Source organism: Spermophilus citellus (genome assembly GCF_964194105.1).
Source record: "Spermophilus citellus genome assembly, chromosome: 17".
In the NCBI taxonomy this organism is placed as follows: Eukaryota; Metazoa; Chordata; class Mammalia; order Rodentia; family Sciuridae; genus Spermophilus; species Spermophilus citellus.
Window position 1 is genome coordinate 28975856 of NC_138199.1, and position 20334 is coordinate 28996189.

General features: G+C 37.6%; 1 protein-coding gene and 1 long non-coding RNA gene across 2 annotated transcripts in view; one reads left to right on the top strand and one right to left on the bottom strand.

Moving 5' to 3' along the window:
- VPS53 (VPS53 subunit of GARP complex) overlaps nucleotides 1-11400 on the bottom strand; it is a 145774-nt gene extending 134374 nt beyond the window's left edge. The window contains exons 1-2 of the mRNA XM_081272269.1: nucleotides 11169-11400; nucleotides 7940-8020 (exon numbers count right to left, since the gene is read on the bottom strand). Of these exons, the coding sequence (XP_081128395.1) occupies nucleotides 7940-8020; nucleotides 11169-11255 (168 nt within the window). The 5' untranslated portion in view covers nucleotides 11256-11400. The remainder of the gene's footprint in view (nucleotides 1-7939; nucleotides 8021-11168) is intronic.
- Nucleotides 11401-11631: 231 nt separating this feature from the next.
- Nucleotides 11632-13456, top strand: LOC308636665. The gene is made up of 2 exons (XR_014019463.1): nucleotides 11632-11753; nucleotides 13350-13456. It is a non-coding gene; the product is annotated as an uncharacterized lncRNA (long non-coding RNA).
- Nucleotides 13457-20334: the final 6878 nt, after the last annotated feature.

Below are 20334 nucleotides of genomic sequence, written 5' to 3' on the forward strand. Positions count from 1 at the left end.
TTCTTTTTGCTTATGAGTATTTTTGATTACTCTATATTGACAGGTACTGCTACTGTGATTATAATAAAGCTTTTAAGATAATGACAAAAGGACCATTTCTGACTTTTAGAGATGAAAACAATGTGAGGAAATAATGCCCTCTAGTGGAAAAAAGAAGGTTGCAGATTATGCTTAGTGAAGCTAGCCAATCCCTAAAAAACAAATACCAAATGTCTTCTTTGATATAATGAGAACAACTAAGAACAGAACAGGGAGGAAGAGCAGGAAGAAAAGATTAACATTAAACAGAGACATGAGGTGGGAGGGAAAGGGAGAAAAAAAGGGAAATTGCATGGAAATGGAGGGAGACCCTCATTGTTATACAAAATTACATATAAGAGGTTGTGAGGGGAATGGGATAACAAACATGGAGGGAAATGAATTACAGTAGATGGGGTAGAGAGAGAAGATGGGAGGGGAGGGGAGGGGAGATAGTAGAGGATAGGAAAGGTAGCAGAATACAACAGTCACTAATATGGCAGTATGTAAAAATGTGATGTGTAACCGATGTGATTCTGCAATCTGTATTTGGGGTAAAAATGGGAGTTCATAACCCACTTGATTCTAATGTATGAAATATGATATGTTAAGAGCTTTGTAATGTTGTGAACAACCAATAAAAAAAAGAAGGTTCAATTTTATAGTACCATTTTAACTCCAAAGTTTTAAAAACTTTATAAACCCTCAACAGATATTTTACCTCAGAAGGAATTGGAGGTAGTGCAGGAATTGTGCTTATAAATTGCTCCTGGCTACCTCTTCTGGCTGTAGGAGGCCTAGAGGCTTCCAGGAGCAGTTCTGGTAAGAGAAACAGGTCCCAAATGTTTGAGATGTAAGACTGGACTATTCACATCTTGTCACTGCTCTGACTGAGCCAACCATTACTCAGAATTTTCAGAACTCCAAAAACAGACTGAGGTAAGGATGAACCTCAGAAAAAAGAAGTCTCTTTAACTGAGAAATCCAGTTCAACTGGTTTCAATCCTATTCTGTTAAATCTATCAATTCAAAACTGGATTGGGTATGATTTCCATCACCATCACAGATATAAACAGCAGCCAAGTTGTCACAGGACCTGGGGTTTAGCCTACCTCCACCACTGCTACTAACTTGCTTCAGGGAAAAAGAAATCTCTCTTGAGTTTCTATTTCATCATATGCAAAATGGGCCTAACAGTTCCTGGCCTATCTCTGCTAAAGCCCATTCTTTCAAAAGAAATATTTTTGTGGTACTTTAAAAACTATTTTTTAAAATTTTTTTTGTAGTTGTAGATGAACAGCATACCTTTATTTTATTTTTTATGTGGTGCTGAAGATCGAACCCAGTGCCTCACACATGTTAGACAAGTGCTCTGCCACTGAGCTACAGTCCTAGCCCCCAAAAAATATTTTTAAAATATTAATATTTGGGAAATCTGGGTGAAGGGAAGCCAAGAATTCTCTGTACTACTCTTATACCTTTTCTGAAAATGGAAAATCCTACCAAAATTGTATAATTTGTATACATATATGATTTAAATTATGAACATCAAAATATTTGCAAGCTAGGGCTGGGATTGTGGCTCAGTGATAAGAGCGTTCGCCCGGCATATGTGAGGCCCTGGGTTCAATCCTCAGCAACACATAATGATAAATAAAGGTACTATGTCCATCTACAACTAAAAATATATATTTTTTTCATTTTGCAAGATATTTAAAATTGTTAAAACATGTACATGACCAAAAATTCAGATAGTAAAAGAGGGTTCATAATGAGATGCAAGGCTTCCAAACTTAACCCTGTGCTGTACGACCCCCCCAGTTCTCTTTCTCAGAGGCAGTGGCTCTGAGCCAGTTTCTTTTCTACTTTCTCAGACCTAGTCTGTGTTAAAAGCACATCCATGTGCTCGTTTTGGCAGCACATATACTAAAACTGGAACGATACAGATAAGATTAGCATGGCCCCTGTGCAAGGATGACACGCAAATTCGTGAAGCGTTCCATATTTAAAAAAAAACAAAAACACATCCATAAAGCGTACTGCACCATGCCTTTTCATTTAACAATATAACTTGGAGGTCATTCCATATCAGTAAATACTATTAGTGGTACTGGAACCATTTCCTAAATTAATAATTCTTGGACCTGAAGCTCTTAGTCAAGCCATAGCAACTTTTCTAAGAATAATAATGAAAAATATTTATGTAGTCAGTTGTTCAACTGCATTACAATAGTGAAGACCTGGAGACAACCTAAAGACCTATTCTTAGAAGAAAAGTTAAATAAATTAAGCCAAATTATCTGATGAACTTTTATGCCACCCCTGGAGACACTAGTCAAGGAGATTATAAAACAAAGTAGACTGCTTTTGGATACTGTACTAAGAAGGGGAAAACATGTCTAAAATACCAGGCACTCCATGAATATAATCATTAAAAGAATAGAAGCTGGGCAGAGTGACAGACATCTGTAATCCCAGTGACAAGGGAGGCTGAGGGAGGAGAATTCCACATTCAAGGCCAGCCTCAGCAACTTAGTGACACCCTGTCACAAAATAAAAAAGGGGGGCTAGGGGATGTAGCTCAGTGGTAAAGTGCCCTTAGGTTCAAAACCCTCCCCCTCAAAAAAACTAGAAAGAAACATCCTGAAACTACAGAATACTTGACTGACTGTTAGATAGACCCATGGATAACCACTTTCATATTTAATTTTTCCAGATTGATTGATTGATTAATTGATTGATTGATTCATTCATTCATTTTCTTTGTACTGGGGTAGAACTCAGGGGCACTTCATCACTAAGTACATTCCTAGTCTTTTTATCTTTACAACAGGGTCTCATTAAGTTGTTGAGGGTCTGACTAAATTTCTGAAGCTGGCCTTGAACTTGCAATCCTTCTGCTTTAGCTGCCAGAGGTGCTGGGATCACAGGCATGTATGCTGTACCCAGACAAATTTTCCAGAGTTTTCTACTAGAGAAGTAAAAGGGAAAAGGTGCTACCACTTGATTTGGGTTTATTATGCAACACTGCTCTAGACACTACAGAAAGTATTTCCCTTAATCCTCTCAACCTAATGAGATCCTGTCTTTAAAAAAAAAAAATGTTGGGCTGGGGATGTGGCTCAAGCGGTAGTGCGCTTGCCTGGCATGCGTGCGGCCCGGGTTCGATCCTCAGCACCACATACAAACAAAGATGTTGTGTCCACCGAGAACTAAAAAAATAAATATTAAAAAATTCTCTCTCTCTCTCTCTCTCTCTCTCTCTCTCCCCCTCCCTCCCTCCCTCCCTCCCCCACTCTCTCTAAAAAAAAAAAATGCTAGGATATAGCTCAGTGGTAAAGCATCCCTGGGTTCAATTCCCAGGTAGAAAGGAAGAAAAAAAGGAAGGAAAGAAGGAAGATAGATTGATTTGGAAAATATGCTCTGAATGGAGAGATGCTCTAAGATGGAGGAGATGACATGAGATTCAGTAAGTTTGTCTGATTTCTAAGGTCTCTGCTCTTTCTTACTCTATAATGCTACCTCTTGTGCAATAGGTCTTGACCTACTTTTTCTGCACCCCCAAATACCTGACAGATATGAGACACTTCCTCCCATCATTTCAGTACCTTCTTATGGTAGGAATCCTTCTGGAGTTGGGGGAAAACCAGTAGGAATCTAGACTGGCTTTCCTTGATGAAGGTGGTATAACCTCTCTGAGAATCACTCATCTGGTTTAGTCTTAATGAGGTTGTACAGTTTTAATTGTATAAGATTTTTAATGTTTGAATTATTGAAAAGCATTCACTGATTTTAATGACAATCCATGCTGATTACAGAAAATGCAGAACAAGAAATATAACCCTGTGTTTCCAAGAGTATAGCTACTATTAGTATTTTTGTATATTGCATTTTATTCTTCTATGAAAATATATGGATTTTTAAAAAATAAACGAACCAGACGTGGTGGCACGTGCCTGTAATCCCAGCTACTCAGAAGGCTAAGGCAAGAGAATCACAAGTTCAAGGCCAGCCTAGGCAATTTAGTGAGACCCTGTTTCAAAATAAAAATTAAAATGGCTGGGAATATAGCTCAGTTATAGAGTGCCACTGGGTTCAATTTCCAACATCACAAAATGACAACAAAAATAAATAAACAAAAAATTTGGGACAAGTTAATTAGATACCTTGGGTTTTTTCACTTAAAAATATTAGATTCAGAACACTCTGGGAGTTATTAAAAGTTATTTTAAACAGCTCCCTGTAACTTGTTTTTTCAAAGTTCTAATTATATTAGTTTTTCTCTTTCTTTTCGAGACTCAGTTCTTTTTTGGGTCTCACTACATTGCCCAGGTGGATTTTGAACTCCTGGACTCAAGTAATCCTCCTACTCAACTTCCCATGAATGCTGAAAATATGCTAGTTTTTCATAAATTTAATTTAATTTTCTCTTAATTAAACCAACAACATGATGGATGATTATCTTCAGTTTACTGCTAGGAGACTAAAAAGGTTTTCCAGATCATTGTTACCAAACCCAGATACTCTTCAGAATCACGTAGGAAACTCTGTTAAGTACAGGTTGAACTTCCCCTGGACCCAAACCTAGTGAAATAGAGACATCCAAGGACCAATCCACACTCCAGCCTCCAGGCAAGCACTTGCCTCTCAACAGATCCCCTTCCTTGGAGTGACACTAAATCAACTGTTCACACACTAACATTTTTTAAAACAATTTAAACTCATAGTTAACAAGTACACACTGTAGGTCCATGAAGTATATAAGTGGCTTTTGCCCAAATTTAGCAGTAGTTTGAAAAAAGTGACATGTTAGGCTGCTACTTTCTGTTACTTTTTCATTAAGGTCCATGGGCATCTGGGTTGGTAGATGAACTGCTAAATATAATTCTGGGACCAGAGAAATAAAGGCAACCCTGTGTCATATGCTTTGAGTTACCCTAAGAAATGTCACTATACATTATCATGCACATGGAGGCCTAATTGGGACAAGACATATAACTGAATCTGTGGAGCAACAAATGTCAAATGTCTTGTGCTACTTTTAGCAGTTAAAAAAAAATATACAATCATTTCAGGAAGAGGTAAGAACCCATGTAATTTTCAAATCTAACACTTTGTTCAGATAGCCTTCTTGATAAGGTAGGATAAGTGAAACATTTATGTGGCTAAAATTGCTATCCTGATGCCAATTGTTACCAAATGGTTATCTCTAGCTAATTCCTAAAATTCCTATTTCACAGAAAATGTTGAGCTATAAAGATGATTTGTGAAATCTCCAAAAAGACAATCACACAATATATTATTTTTAAAACTTTATTTTAAAAAAAATTATGTCCATTAGAAAGTTTGGTGCAGTTAGAAGAATAACTTCTAATAATCCAGAGCACAATAGGATAATTAACAATTAACTGCATATTTCAAAACAGTATTAAGAGGATTTTGAATGTTCCCAACACAAAGAAATGACAAACGTCTGAGGTAACAGAAACACAATCACCCTGATCTAATCACTACACATTGTATACATGTATTGAAATGTCACACTGCACCTCATAAATATGTACAATCACTAGGTATCAAATAAAAATAGAGCATTTTAAGAAAAATAGAACAGCAAACACATAGACAATTCAAAAAGAGAAAATTCAAAAGAATGTATGTCATGATATTCACAATGATGGGGATTATGCACTCCATACTCAAACATACAACCACATATTTCCACCTAGATGACCCAAATGTGTTCAAAACTGAGCTCATGACATGTTCTCTTCTGACTCTACTTACAACTGAAACCTGTTCTCTTTCTCTCAATACTGGGTAAAGGTGCCAACACCTACTTAGTCTATTAGGCTATAAATCAAGCTCAAAATCCTTAGAGTTGCCTATAATGCTCAGTTAAAATGCCATTTCCTCAGGGAAAGCTTTTTTGGATTCTTCAGGCAGCTTTCACCATATTTAGTGGGTTTCCTTCGTGGCACTTTTAAACTGAGCGCTCTTTATCACTCCTTGCCCTGGTATTCTCTCTGAATAATGAGAACAATAACTATGTGGAGAATATACCATTGTTAAGTGCTTACAACAGCACGTGGTACACAGTAAATACCCAATAAATGTTAACCATTATTATAGTTGCAGCAGAAGTTAGGACTCTTTTAAGAGCAAGTAACAATAATAATGATACAAACAAGTCACTGCAACTTCATAATTCACTCATAATCTGCAAACAGTATAATTAATTATTAGAAGAGACTATAAATTCCATGTTGGTAAGGACCACATCTGTCTTGCTCACTCTTGCTCTCTACATTTTTTCCTTCTTAGAAGGGTAGGCAGAGTAGATATTTTTAAAATGAATTTTAGATTCTATATTAGCCTCGACTTTCATCCCTTTAGGCAACAAACTATGTCACTTCTGTCTCCTGAGTAGTTCTCAAGTCCTGTTCTCTCCATCCCATCACCTTCACTCAGGCTCTCAGTGCCACTCTCAAGGGACCCACTGCATTAGCCTCCTAATTGGTCTTCCTGCCTCCAATGTTTAGAATGACCTTCTTTCCCTTGTATTCCCAGAAGATTTACTTGGCTGTTCTCTCTGCCAAAACAATGTTCTGACAGATTGCCACAAGCCTGGCTCCTTCATATTTATTAGGTCTCTGCTTGAATGGAACTGCCTCAGGGAAGCTTCCCTTTAAGCTCTTTTGATCTTCCTTTATCCAAAGGACCCCTACCCAAGCCTTCATGCTCTATCACTGCGCCACCTGCTTTTCATCAGATCATTAATCACACTTGATAATTTCTTTCTTTTTTTTTTTTTTTTTAAGATGAGGATCTCACTATATTGCCTAGGCTGGTCCCAAACTCCTGGATTCAACAGCATTGAAATCTGCTCGATCTAAGGGATCCTGGCTTGGAAATACCTATATAAAAACAGGAGGTTATAAATTAAAACATCACGTTGGACACCTTAATGCTGGTTGAAGCCATCCTTCTGCCTCAGTCTCCTAAGTAGCTGGGACTACAGGCATGCCACCACACCCAGCTGTAATTTCTTATTTATTTATTTATCCATTTATTTCTTGTCTTCTTCCCCACAGTAGACTCCATGAGACCAGGAATTAACCTATCATGTTTACTATTTCTCCCCAGTTTCTAGAACAGTGCCTGGCACTTCTTAGTCAATAAATGGTGGCTGACTTTTGACTACTGAATGAATAAACAACCCTCAAGATGTGGCAGAGGGTTGCCTGAGGTTTTAATTTCCCTAGGAAGAATTATGCTTTCCCTCCATACCTCTTACAGCATTCAACATTGTCTCCCCCTACTTAATCATGCACACCTCAAGGGCAGGGACTGGGTTTTATTCATCTTTGTATTTTATTCAATAACACATGACAGGTGACTACTGAATAGCTGCAGAATGAATAAGTGAAAACATAAGAAAAACTCCAGCTGCTCTTTTACCAGCTCTGCTGCTTCTAATTCTTGTCTATTGTAAGAAAAACCCAGCCACCTAGGCAAATCAGCCAACAAAATGACATAAAACAGAAAGTGTAAAAATTTACATTTTGAAATAGGAGTGAAAGCTGCTTTATGACTCAGGGCTTATCCTGCCTGCCTCACTGTTACTTTTCCCTATCATGTTATAAAAATTCTTTCTACTTATTCAAATACAACACAAAATTGAACTAGGAAGGGGGGGGGTGTTCTGTGTTCTTACAACCAAAGGGTACAATTTCTAATAATATGCTTCTAAACAATGAATTCTACTCTAACACAATTGGTCACAGAAGAATTCAATTTGAATTTAACTCTCATTTGTTTATTAAGGGCCCTGAGATTACACGGTATAACAGACCAATCACAATCCTCCAGATGAGCCAGGAACCAATGAAATGAAGGAAACCTAAAACTCTATACTTACTTGTTCCGTTGGGAACAGGGTATTGATATATTCAACAGCATTGAAATCTGCTTGATCTAAAGGATCCTGGCTTGGAAACACCTATATAAAAACAGGAGGTTATATATTAAAACATCATATTGGACACCATAAATACATACAACATTTGTCAATTAAAAAGAAAATAAATTCCAAGATAGAGGGGTTTAAAAATAACTGTTATCTTTCTACCTTGTTTTATATATTCTTTCTTTCCTATTAATTGGTAAGTTCTCTAGAGATAAAAGGAAAAAAAAATTTTTCATTTTAAAATGCTTTACATTCAACAAATACTCAATAAATTATCTATTAAGGAAATAGACAGGGCTGGGGGTTGTGGCTTAGTAGCAGAGCACTTGCCTTGCATGTGTGAGGCACTGGGTTCGATTCTCAGCACCACATTAAAAAAAAAGTTGTTATGTCCATCTCCAACTGAAATATTTTTTTTAAAAAAGGAAATAGATATGTAATACAATGTATATTAAATAAATCTTTAAGGGCTGTAGCTCAGCGGTAGCACATTTGCCTGGCATGTGTGAGGCACTGGGTTCGATTCTCAGCACCGCATATAAAAGGTCTATCCACAACTAAAATATATATATTCTTTAATTTTCAACAACTGTAGTTTAACATCTTGAAATAATGAACACAATATGCAAATGTGAAAAGTTCCACAGATATCAAATGAAATGTCAACTCAGCAAGCATTAGTAAACCAGCTGATGACATGGTTATTATTAAGAAATCCTTAATAATAGACTTAGGTTCCATGTCTCAATCATGTCTCTACAGCAGAATTCACTATGCATTGAAGCAATCTCTGAGTGTGTGTGTTGCTGGGGAATGAACCCAGAGCCTCACCCATGCTAGGCAAGCACTCTACCACTGAGCTACTCTCCCTGCCCAATTTTTATGCTTCAGTGTTAAGGACTGCCAGCATTCAGGTTCATAGAAGAAAGCAAGAAACCATCTGAGAAATACAGCTAACTCCTTTCAAAAGTCACAAATTGAATAACATGTAACAAGGGGGATTATAAAAGGAGTCAAATGATCTCCTGCTTACTGGATTTTACCAGTTCAAGACAGTTTTAATGCTGGGAAGCAACTTCTTCAGAGAAGAAGCTTTCCACATATATATATATATTTAAAAAAAAATTAAAATAGAAGCAGAGGTGAGGCAGATGACAGGGAAAAAAAAGAGAGAGAGAGAGATTGATTCTACAATGTTTAACATTGTAGGGCACAGTGGCCCACATCAGTAATCCAAGCAACTCAGGAGGCTGAGGCAGAAGGATCACAAGTTGGAGGTCAACCCAGGCAACCTAAAAGACCCTATCTCAAAATAAAAAAGAAAAAGGGCTAAGGGCATATCTCAGTGGTGAAGTGCCCCTCGATTCAATTGCCAGTACTACAAAAAAAAAAAATTAAATGCTTAACATTTCCATTTCTCTAATATACATTTATGGCAGAGATATATCGTATGCACGATTTATACAACCTCAATTATATACCCTTACCAGAGGGAGTGTGGGGAACTAGGCCTGCCATGAGTGTATGCCCCATTATGAGAATGATATTTCCTCAAGTGGCCTCAGTCTCTGCATTCCTCTCACTGTTCCTGGTTGTTATCCTTGGTTTTAATGTGTTTTCATATAACAAAACTCTTAAACCAAGTCAACTTTTTCATCCAGTGATAACAGCAAATAAGAGATTGGCTCCAATGCTGAAGAAGTAAACTAACAACACTAGACTTATTGAAGAGATGCTTATACATTTTACTTCAAGGACAACTTAAGGAATTGCAAGGATAACATGTGGATATGTGAATTTTCACTTTATGCATGACTTTGGAGCTTAACACCTGGGTAAAGTGGGATTCCATCATCAACCCTTCCTAACTTCTCATGTATCACTACACTTTAAAAGTATGCTATTGTTGGGCTGGGGTTGTGGCTTGGTGGTACAGCGCTTGCCTAGCACGTGTGAGAACCTGGGTTCGATCCTCAGCATCACATAAACATAAATAAATAAAATAAAGGTATATTTTTTAAAAGTATGCTATTGCATAATTGTTTGCAAAATTTTACTCAAAACCTCAGACCACTAAAGTAAGAAAAAAATCCTAAATTCATCTTAACATCAAGATATCTGCTTACTAGATAAACTAAAATTCAAACATATTCTTTTAAAATAGCAAAAATATGATCTTCTGAAACTCTGGTCAAACAACAACTGATTGTATTCTGCTTCATTCATTAGAGCCCAACAAATCCAAGAGCAACTGAAATGTATGTCATCTACTAAGAAAAAGAGCTGGATGGTGGAGCACTGTGGCCCGAACAGAAAAAAAGTTTTGTCCAATGGTCTGGTATCATCAGGATGTACCAAATGTGGTTGGCATGAGCAATCCATGCACTCCTAGATAAACACACACCCGAAAGTCTATAAATGGAACACTACAAAAACATTATTTAATACAATGGTGGATCCATGGTATGAATGGTCAATGTTAATTATTAGTAGAAGAAATGTTTTACTTAGAAAAACTTCCCAGTAGTTGTTAAATGAGGCATAACCCTTCTTAAATAATACCTCCATGACAATTCCTTTAAGGGAGGTTTTCTCCCTTTATAGGAGAGAAACCCTGTACAAAGGCCTAAATCACTACTTCTAATATCGTCACTCATAAAATTTTAATAACCTTGAAAAGAGAATTTAGTCAACTAAAGAGTTGCTGCAAAGAAGAGAGGCCTCCTGGGAGTATCCCCCAATGTAATCCAAACTGCAGGAATTTTCAACCTTTTAGGGAAAGCAAAGGGTCATTTTTGGACCCATTTTTTGTCCCAATTCTGAGCTCCTCTAGAGGCTAGTGACAAATGAGAGTGTCTGTACTACCCTGGTACACGAATGAAACAAAATAACCCCCAGAATCTGAGGTTGCACTCACAGAGTCCCTTTTTCTAGGTACATCCTTCAGGGGGCACAGTTCTTTTACCCAAACCCACCAAGACGCCCAGCCTCCAAAGACAATCAAGGCCTACAGAGGACGATTCCCTTCCCCTGATTCAGAAACCCGCGGCCATCTCTGCTTCCCCTGCCCACGCCCACCTTTCAATCCAGCCTCCTCGCGCCCCACCACACCCGCTCAATTCCCACCTTCCAAAACTGCGGCACCCCCCACACTCCGCTCCCGAGGGGGCGGAACGCTCACCTGCTCGATGGCTAGCTGCACCTCAGGCGTGAGCTGCAGCACGGCTTCCAGTTCCTCCACGAACTCCAGTTCCTCTTCCTCCATCATTCCGCCTCTCAGCACCCTTCTGAACCCCGTCCCCAACCCCCCTCAGACCTCTAGCGGACGCCCAGGTCCCAGAAGAGCAACCCTCCAGTTGCAGCGCTCTAACCACCCACTGCTCTGTCAGCCAGCCGGCACTTCCGGGAAGCCGGGCACTTCCGGGATCCAAGGCACTCTGGGATAGCGGAGGACTGACCTCTGGAGGCTTGCCTGTCACCTCTCCGGAGTCAGCCAGGACAGCCCGTTAGCCGCGCAGCCCGGGCTTGCCCTCGGCGGGTCCTTAAGATGGGGGCACTCGTCACTTCGCCCAAGGCGCGTCCTCGCTCTGAGGGCCCCGGTGTGGGGGACAGCCTTGCCTCAGAGGCGGACGCCTCAGTGAGTGGCAGCTGCGTTGCGACCTCCGGACAGCAACCCCAGCGGGCCGCGAAGCCCTTTCACTCCCTGAGCCCCCTTGGTCAGTGGCAGTAGGGACACCTGCCATCGGGGATGAAATGACCCCAGCTGGTAAGTGGCGATGTTGCCAAAGACATTGATAGGATGGAATAGCGCGTTCACTTAGTAGAGATAAGTTCCCCGTGTGCAGGGCCACTAGACAGTTTTCTGGGAAATAGTGAAGCTCCTTCCCTTTATGGGGTTTGGGGTCGGGGTAAACATAGACAGTCCCAAGACCTGAGAAATGTTTACTTTCCAGGACACGGAATATCTCAGATATCTGAATCCCTGTCTACACTCCTGATAAGCTGTGTGATCTTGAACAAATTTCCATCTGCCCTGCTTATCTTGCACTAAATGGGGTGAACATTAAATATTAAAAGAGCTATGAAATTAAACTAGCAATACAGGAAATATTAGGGTGTCTAGCCCCTGTGCCCCAGAAAGGATAAAGAAGCCAGATCACTCTTTGGAACCACTTTTCTGCATACACTTAAACAGTGAGGAATTGCAGCCAAAGTAAAGGTTGTTTTACCAGTTGAACATTGTGGAATAGTCCCTGGTCCCACTGAGATTTTTTTTTTTTTAATGAAAATTGCTTATAGTAAAAAAAAAAGAAAACAATATAATTCCTTATCCCCTCTTATTTTCAATATGACAAATAATTATATAAGCAATATAATTCTTAACAACAAAGGAATGCTTAGATATAAATTAACTATGCAATAAAACATAAAATCATGGTTTTCATAATCAATGACATGGGGAAATATGCACAGTGTTTTTCAAACTAAGCAAAATAGGTATTTCAGAAAGCAAAAACTGTATGGAACCAGTGTATGTGTGTGTGTGTGTTTTGTGGCTATAATAACAAGGATATATTATTTTTTTGCATTTTTCCAAATGAAACTATAGTACTTATTTATTTGCTTATTGGTACCAGGGATTGAACCCAGGGACACTTAACCACTGAGCCCCAGCTCTTTTAATTTTTGTATTTTGAGACAGTGTCTCACAAAGTTTCTAAAGCTGGCTTTGAACTTGTGATCCTCCTGCCTCAGCCTCCTGAGTCACTGGGATTATAGGTATACGCAACCATGCCCAGCTTCTAGTATTTTTGTAATCAGAAAATATAATTACTGTTTTATAAAAGGAAAAGGCAATTTTATCTACTTGTCCTGGATATTTTTCCATAAAATTAAGATATAATTTACATACAGTAAATTTATGTTGCAATGCCAGGAGTTTTAATAAATGCATGTAGTCATTTAACCACAACTACAATCCAGTCCTAGGACATTTCCATCATTCCCTTTAATTTCCTCATTCTTGGTTAATAAATTAGCTTATTTTTGTCCCTAGAGAAATGGCTTTTCCAGAATGTCATATAAATTCCATACAAACAGAATCATAAAATATGTCACATTTTAAGTCTGGCTTCTTTTGCTTAGCATAATACATTTGGAATTCATCCATGTTTTTGCATGTATCAGTTTATTTCTTCTTTTTTGATGAGTGATATTTCATTGTATGGATATATCACAATTTATTTATCCACTCTCTGTTTAAAAATATTTGGGTTGGGGCTGGGATGTGGCTCAGCGGTAGGGCGCTCACCTTGCATGCGTGCAGCCTGGGTTCGATCCTCAGCACCACATACAAACAAAGATGTTGTGTCTGCCGAAAACTAAAAAAATAAATAAATAAATATTTTTAAAAAATATTTGGGTTGTTTCCAGTTTAGTGCAATTATGAATAAAGCTACTATAAACATTTATGTGGAGATTTTTTTTGTATAAACATATGCTTTCATTTCACTTGGGTATGTACCTAGAAGTGGGATTGCTAGATTGCATGGTAGTCTACTCTATAAGAAAGTAGTAAACTAATTTCCAAATTGGCTGTATTATTTTCACATTCCTATCAGCAATGTTTAAGAGTTTCAGTTGTTCCTAGAGCTTATTTTTAGTTAAAAAAAACAACTAACATTTCCTATCCCTTACCATGTACCAAGCACCACGCTAAGCATATTACCTGGATTGTCTTTTTTAGTCCCCACAACAATTCTGAGATTTAGTAGTTATGATTATCTTGATTTAACAGATGAGGAAATGGAGATCTGCTTAAAACATATAACCCAACAAACAAAAACTTGCCCAAAGTCCTATAGCTAAGTCCTTCTTTCTTTCATTCATTCAATAAACTTATTGAATACCTGTTCCTCTTAGTGACAGGCACTAGACTGGGTGCTTGGAATTCAGCAATGAATAAAATAGACCAAGTGCTGCCTCAACAAGCAATTTCCATGTCAGGAAAGGGTATTCATACAAATAAATATGTAATAGTGAGAGGTCCAATGAAAGACAAGTAAAGTATACGGTGAGTGACTATTGAGGAGTATTGGACTTGAAAGTCAGAGAAGGCTTCTTTGAGGAAAGGATTTTTAAGCTGAAGCAAAGGGTGAGGAAAAAGGCTAAGAGATGACAAATAGTATGACAGAGCTTTGAAACCAAGGGAAGGGTGGTACACAAGGAAGCCAGAGAAATAGGTAGTGCCAGATAGTGGAAAGTCAGGTTAAAGAACAGAAAGCTTTTGAAGGATTATAAGCAGAGGAGTGTTGTGGCTGTTTGCCATGCCTGTCATCAGCCAGGGTTCCTCCATTTTTGTATCTCCACTTCTGAGCTGCCTGAATTGTGCTGGAGAATCTAAAACCAGGTGACTGTGTCCAGTACAAATTCATGCTTTGATTTCCGCTGACTGTCCTTTTATGTATCCCTTGTCAGCTGTCAGTTGCATTCCCACTATAACCCCAAACTCCCCAAAACTCCCAATTCCATTATATTCCTTCCATTTGCAGAAACACTAATAATGAGAATATAAATTCAAATTTAAGAGATATACACAATACAAAAGTGTAGATAGTTAAAAGAATAGAGGTGGAGGTGAACACTAGGTTTTTAAAAAAATCACATTAGGAGAAGTAATACAGACAAGATTGAATATGATAAGCCAAAGAGGGAAATACCTTTAACATTAGAAAACCTGGAAAAACATGTTAAATACTTTGAGGGGGAGGGTAGTGGGGATTGAACCCAGGGGCTTTACCAATAAGCTACATCTCCAGCCCTTTTTATTTTTTATTTTGAGACATAGTCTCCACTAAATTGCTTAGGGCCTCACTGAGTTGCTGAGGCTGGCCTCGAACTTGCAATCCTCCTGCCTCAGGCTCCTGAGTTGCTGGAATTGCAGGCATGCACTGATTGTTATATACTTTTAAGGTAAATAAAATTTGGAAGTTTATGGATATGAGAAATTCAGGTATGAAAATCAGGAACATGTGATCTTCTCATAAATGAGCCAGGTTTTGTTTTTTAAGAATTTTCTAGCTGGGGCTGGGGTTGTAGCTCAGTGGTAGAGTACTTGCCTTGTACATGTAAGGCCCTCGGTTCAATCCTCAGCACCACATAAAAATAAACAAATAAAAATAAAGATATTGTGTCCATCTACAACCAAAAAAAAAAAATTAAAAAAAAAAGAATTTTCTAGCTGAATGTGTGGTGCTGCCTGTAATCCCAATTACTTGGGAGGCCGAGGTAGGAGGCAAATTTGAGGCCAAACTCAGCAATTTAGCGAGACCCTCAGCAACTTAATAAGACCATTTCAAAATTAAAATTGAAAAGGACTGGGGATGTAGCTCAGTGGTAAAGCACCACTTAGTTCAGTCCCCAGTACCCGCCCCCCCTCCAAAAAAAGGAATTTCCTGTTGTGCTGTGGAATGTCATACTTTGACGACAAAGGATTATAGAAAACATTTTCTACCTTGAAATCTCACCACATAAGGCATAAATTCCATCTCTAATACTTTAAAACAAAGCAAAATCAATCCTGGAGACCACACCTTTTAATAGTCAATGGGAGAGGATAAATCGGAAAAGGAGGAATCCAGCAGGCTCTAAGGGAGTTGTGTGGTACATCTCTGAGGAAACATCAGAGTGACATGGGACAATAACAGAGATTCCCAAATAAGGAAGTCTCATTTCTCGTGGTTAAAAAAATAAAATTTAAATTAAAAAGAAAGAATTGCTTTAAGGATACAGGATGGAAATATAAAGTAATTTAAAAACAGTCTTTATTAATGAAATCCACTGAGATTTCTAAATTTCGTGTGCCTCTGTCAATTTAGTGTTTCTAACTATTATAAGGAGTCTCAAATATCCTGTTATATTTGTGACCTGTTTTACTGTTTTTGAAGTAGCTGCATTCAGCTGTGTAAGGCCCTGTGTTTGATAGCCAACACTGTAAAATACATACGTACATATTCCAATCCGTCAGAATTACCTGGTCTATACCCACTAAATGCCAGTAGACAGCACCTTCTCCCAACATTGGTATTACCAAAAATACACAAATTTCCAAAATGCCCCCTAAGGCTCTCAAACATAATCACGTTTAGATCCTATTGTTAGTATAGGTGACAAAAACTCCCAGACTGTCTTATAGTGGGAAAATATACTGTAGTGTAAATTCCACACAAAATCTTGCTCACAGTTTTTTTTTTTTTTTTTTTTGGTGCTTCTGTATGGACTGTTTTTAGTAAATGACTCTTCATGATGACTGGTTCTTTTTGTTGTTCTTTATTCCTGAATTTCCTGAGCACTGGCATTTGTTTTGATTGACTTTGAGATGGTTCTGAATGTTTTCTGTATCCTAGGCACCAGTTTTGTTTTGATTGGTACTCTGGTTCTCTGTGCATGCCCATTCTTGCTAAGCAGATCATAATCTCAACTAGCTTCAGCAGCTCCCCTGTTCCCACGGTCACATTTGAGGCTGGCAGTCATGCATCTATGCTAGCTCCTAGATAGTTTTAAATTAAACCCTTCCCATTGGCTACATTGGCTTCATATTCAGTAATCTCTCCAGTCGATCAAGTGATAATTATATAGGATCAAATGGCATACTGTTTGTGTAAATCTTATATGTGACAACAAATATAAAAATACTTGTTTTGTAAAACTGATATTAACAGCAATAATTATAATACAGTTACCATTAATTCCTTGTATCTAAAACCCTTAAGTATTTTACAATACTACGGCCACTTCTGGCACTCCTTTCCTGTTTCTTGGTTCTATTTCTGCCTGCTGAGTTTCAATGAGTGCTCTGAGCTGGATCTTGCTGCCACACTTCTCCTGGTCTAAGCCATAGCTCTTAATCTTTTTTTGAGTCTAGACTTCTTGGAGGAGCTGAAGAACTATATATAGATCCTTTCCTCATAAAAATGCATATTTAGCTGGGCATGGTGGCACACTCCTGTAATCCCAGTGACGTGGGAGACCAAGGCAGAAGGACAATAAGTTTGAAGCCAGCCTCGGCAATTTAGCAAGATTCTGTCTCAAAAAAAAAAAAAAAAAATTAAAAAGGCCTGGGGATGTACCTTAGTGGTAAAGTGCCCCTGTGTTCATCCCCAGTACCAAACACACACACACACACACACACACACACACACACACACTTGAATAATACTTTGCATACACTTTTCATGGAGGGGATTATTTTATTGAATCTTTCTGAACCTTTTTTTTTAACCCATGCCTTCTGCTAAACATAAAAATCTTGTGAACAACCCTTCTCACACAGTATTCTGATAAGAATGATCTTTATCTCACTAATACGTAATAACTTTCTAGCCAAGAGTATTTTGCTTACCTAACTTTTTTAGATCTGCCTCCGAAAATCAGTTAAAAATTATTTGATCATTGTTTTATCCTCCACTCCAATTCATCCCCTAATGAAACTCATTAAGAAACCACTCTCACAACCATCATTCGTTTCCAAATCTATAATATCCCCAAATTTGGACTTTCCTCCTTAGGGTCAGTTACATATTTTAAACTGCCTGTGAAAAATCTTTTTTTTAAAAAAATATCTTTTTAGTTGTTGATAGACCTTTATTTATTTATATGTGGTGCGGAGAATCTAATCCAGTGCCTCACATGTGCCAGGCAAGTGTGCTACCGCTGAGCCCCGGCCCACTGTGAAAATCTTTACTCTGCTTATTCTTGGTTTCTCTCTTTCTTTGCCCTCATTGGTCTTACCTAAGCATATTTTTTAAAATTTATTTATTTATTATAATTTATCATATATTACAGCAGAATGCATTTTAATTCATATTACACATATACAGCACAATTTTTCATGTCTCTGGTTGTACACAAAGTAGATTCACACCATTCGGTTCTTCATACATGTACTTAGGATAATGATGTCCATCTCATTCTACCATCTTTCCTACCCCTATCCTCCCTCCTTTCCCCTCTATCCCCTGTGCCCTATCTATGTGTTATCTTTAGAATTTAGCATTTAGTGGACAAACACAGTAATCCACTCAGTACATGATAGTGAATGCTTTTAGGGGCTAATAAAACACAGTGGATTTGCATAGTACTTTGTGCATGGCTCAATGTTTCCATATGTTTTTCCTTAGTCTTCACCATCGGCAGGCCAGTAGAGTGAGGAGACTGACATTAATGTCTCTTGTGTTCCAGTGTCTGCTTTTGTTCTTACAACTCTTTTTTTAAAATATTTTTTAGTTGTTGATGGATCTTTATTTTATTTATTTGTATGTGGTGCTGAGAATCGAACCCAGTGTGTCACACATGCTAGGCAAGCGCGCTACCACTGAGCCACAACCCCAGCCTCTGTTCTTACAACTCTTAACGTCCCAGAGTTAGATCCTATTACAGTATCACTTTGAAAAATCAAAGGCATTACTTCCCAAGGACTCATGTGATGCCTTGACACTTTAAAAAATGATGACACCAAAAGAATGTTATGTGCATGTTGTGTTTTTAAAAATATTACCTTTCATGTATTTTTCAAGACTGTTCTTGCTTCATTATCAAATTTCTAATGCAGTTCAGTGGTTGAGCACTTGCCTAGCATACACAAAGCCCAGGATTCAATTCCCAGTACCAAAAAAAAAAAAAAAAAAAAACAAAAAACCTTCAAAATATCAACATGCATATAGTAATGAACAATGGTCCACACACTTAACAATTAGTGTCATTACTTTCTATGTGCTTGTTATGTTTTTTTTTCTTTCTACTTATAATACATCATTTTTATTTGAAAAGCTCACACAACCTGGAAGTATGTGGAGGAAAACACAAAAGTCATTCTTTATTCTCCTAACCCCAAATACACACTCAAAACCAATCACACATACACACTGCCTTTCTCCACAGCAGCTTGGCAGTTTTGTATTTTCCCCACTCTTTCGTTGCATGATTAGATAACAGTATATGTACCAATCATATTTATAGTTTGAAATTTGTGTATATGAATATTTGTAAATCAATTATATAGTTTATGTATGTAGTTTGAAATCTAGATATATATCGTTGATAAATAAATTATATTAAACTGTACTTATTATTTAGTGATTTGTTCTTTTCCCTTAATATATCCTGGAGATTCTTCCTTGTATCTTGGTCTAGTTTTTATTTTTATTTTTTTGTGTGTGGTACTGGGGATTGAATTCAGGGCCTTATGTATGCTAGGCAGGTACTCTACCACTGAGCTACATCCTAAGCCCTAATTATCCTTTTGAACATGCTGCAACATATTTAATTACTTCATTGCTAGGTATTTAGGCTGTTTCTGATTTTTTTCTATTACAAAAAATACTATGTTCTTTTTTCATCTCTAGGTTAGAGTTATAATAATATAATATTCTTTAAACACATATTGATCTTCTACTAGCACTGTAAAAAAAGTGTGTATATCTTTCTTTCCTTAGGTAAACTGGATATTATCAGTTATTTGTATATTATAAAGTTTTTTAATATTGATTTTTTAGTTAGAGGTGGACACAATATCTTTATTTTATTTTTATGTGGTGCTGAGGGTTATACCCAGTGCCTCACGCATGCAAGGTGAGCGCTCTACCACTGAGACACAACCCCAGCTCCTATTATAAAGTTTTTATTGGCCTTTTTGTATTTCTTAAGTGTTTCCACTTTTTATAATTTGAATAATTTTTCTGAGTCATTTGTATTCATTAATAATTTGTATAATCTCTGACTAGTATAGGTATTAACCCTTAATGTGCTACATACTGCAAATATTTTCTTCAGTTACTTACTTGTCTTTTAACCTAATAGTGCCTTTTGATATACAGTTTGGCTTTTTAATTTTATTTTTCTTCCACATATTTTAAATTTTATTTTTAATGTATACAAATTCTGGGGCTGGGGATGTGGCTCAAGCGGTAGCGCGCTCGCCTGGCATGCGTGTGGCCCGGGTTCGATCCTCAGCACCACATACAAACAAAGATGTTGGGTCCGCCGAGAACTAAAATAAAAAAAAAATAAACAAATAAATTCTCTCTTTCTCTCTCTCTCTCTCTCCCCCTCTCCTCTCTCTTTAAAAAAAAATGTATACAAATTCTAAAAGACATCTGGGATTGATTCCTTGTTTGGGAAGTTATCTAGCCTATGAATTATAAAAACATTTTTCAAGGTTGTCTTCAAATACATTTACAGTATTTAACCTTTGATAATTTGGAACTTCTTTTATATTTGAAATGTGATTAAAGCATTGTATTAGTTTCTTAAGGCTGCCATAACAAATTATTACAGGTTGGGTAGCTTGT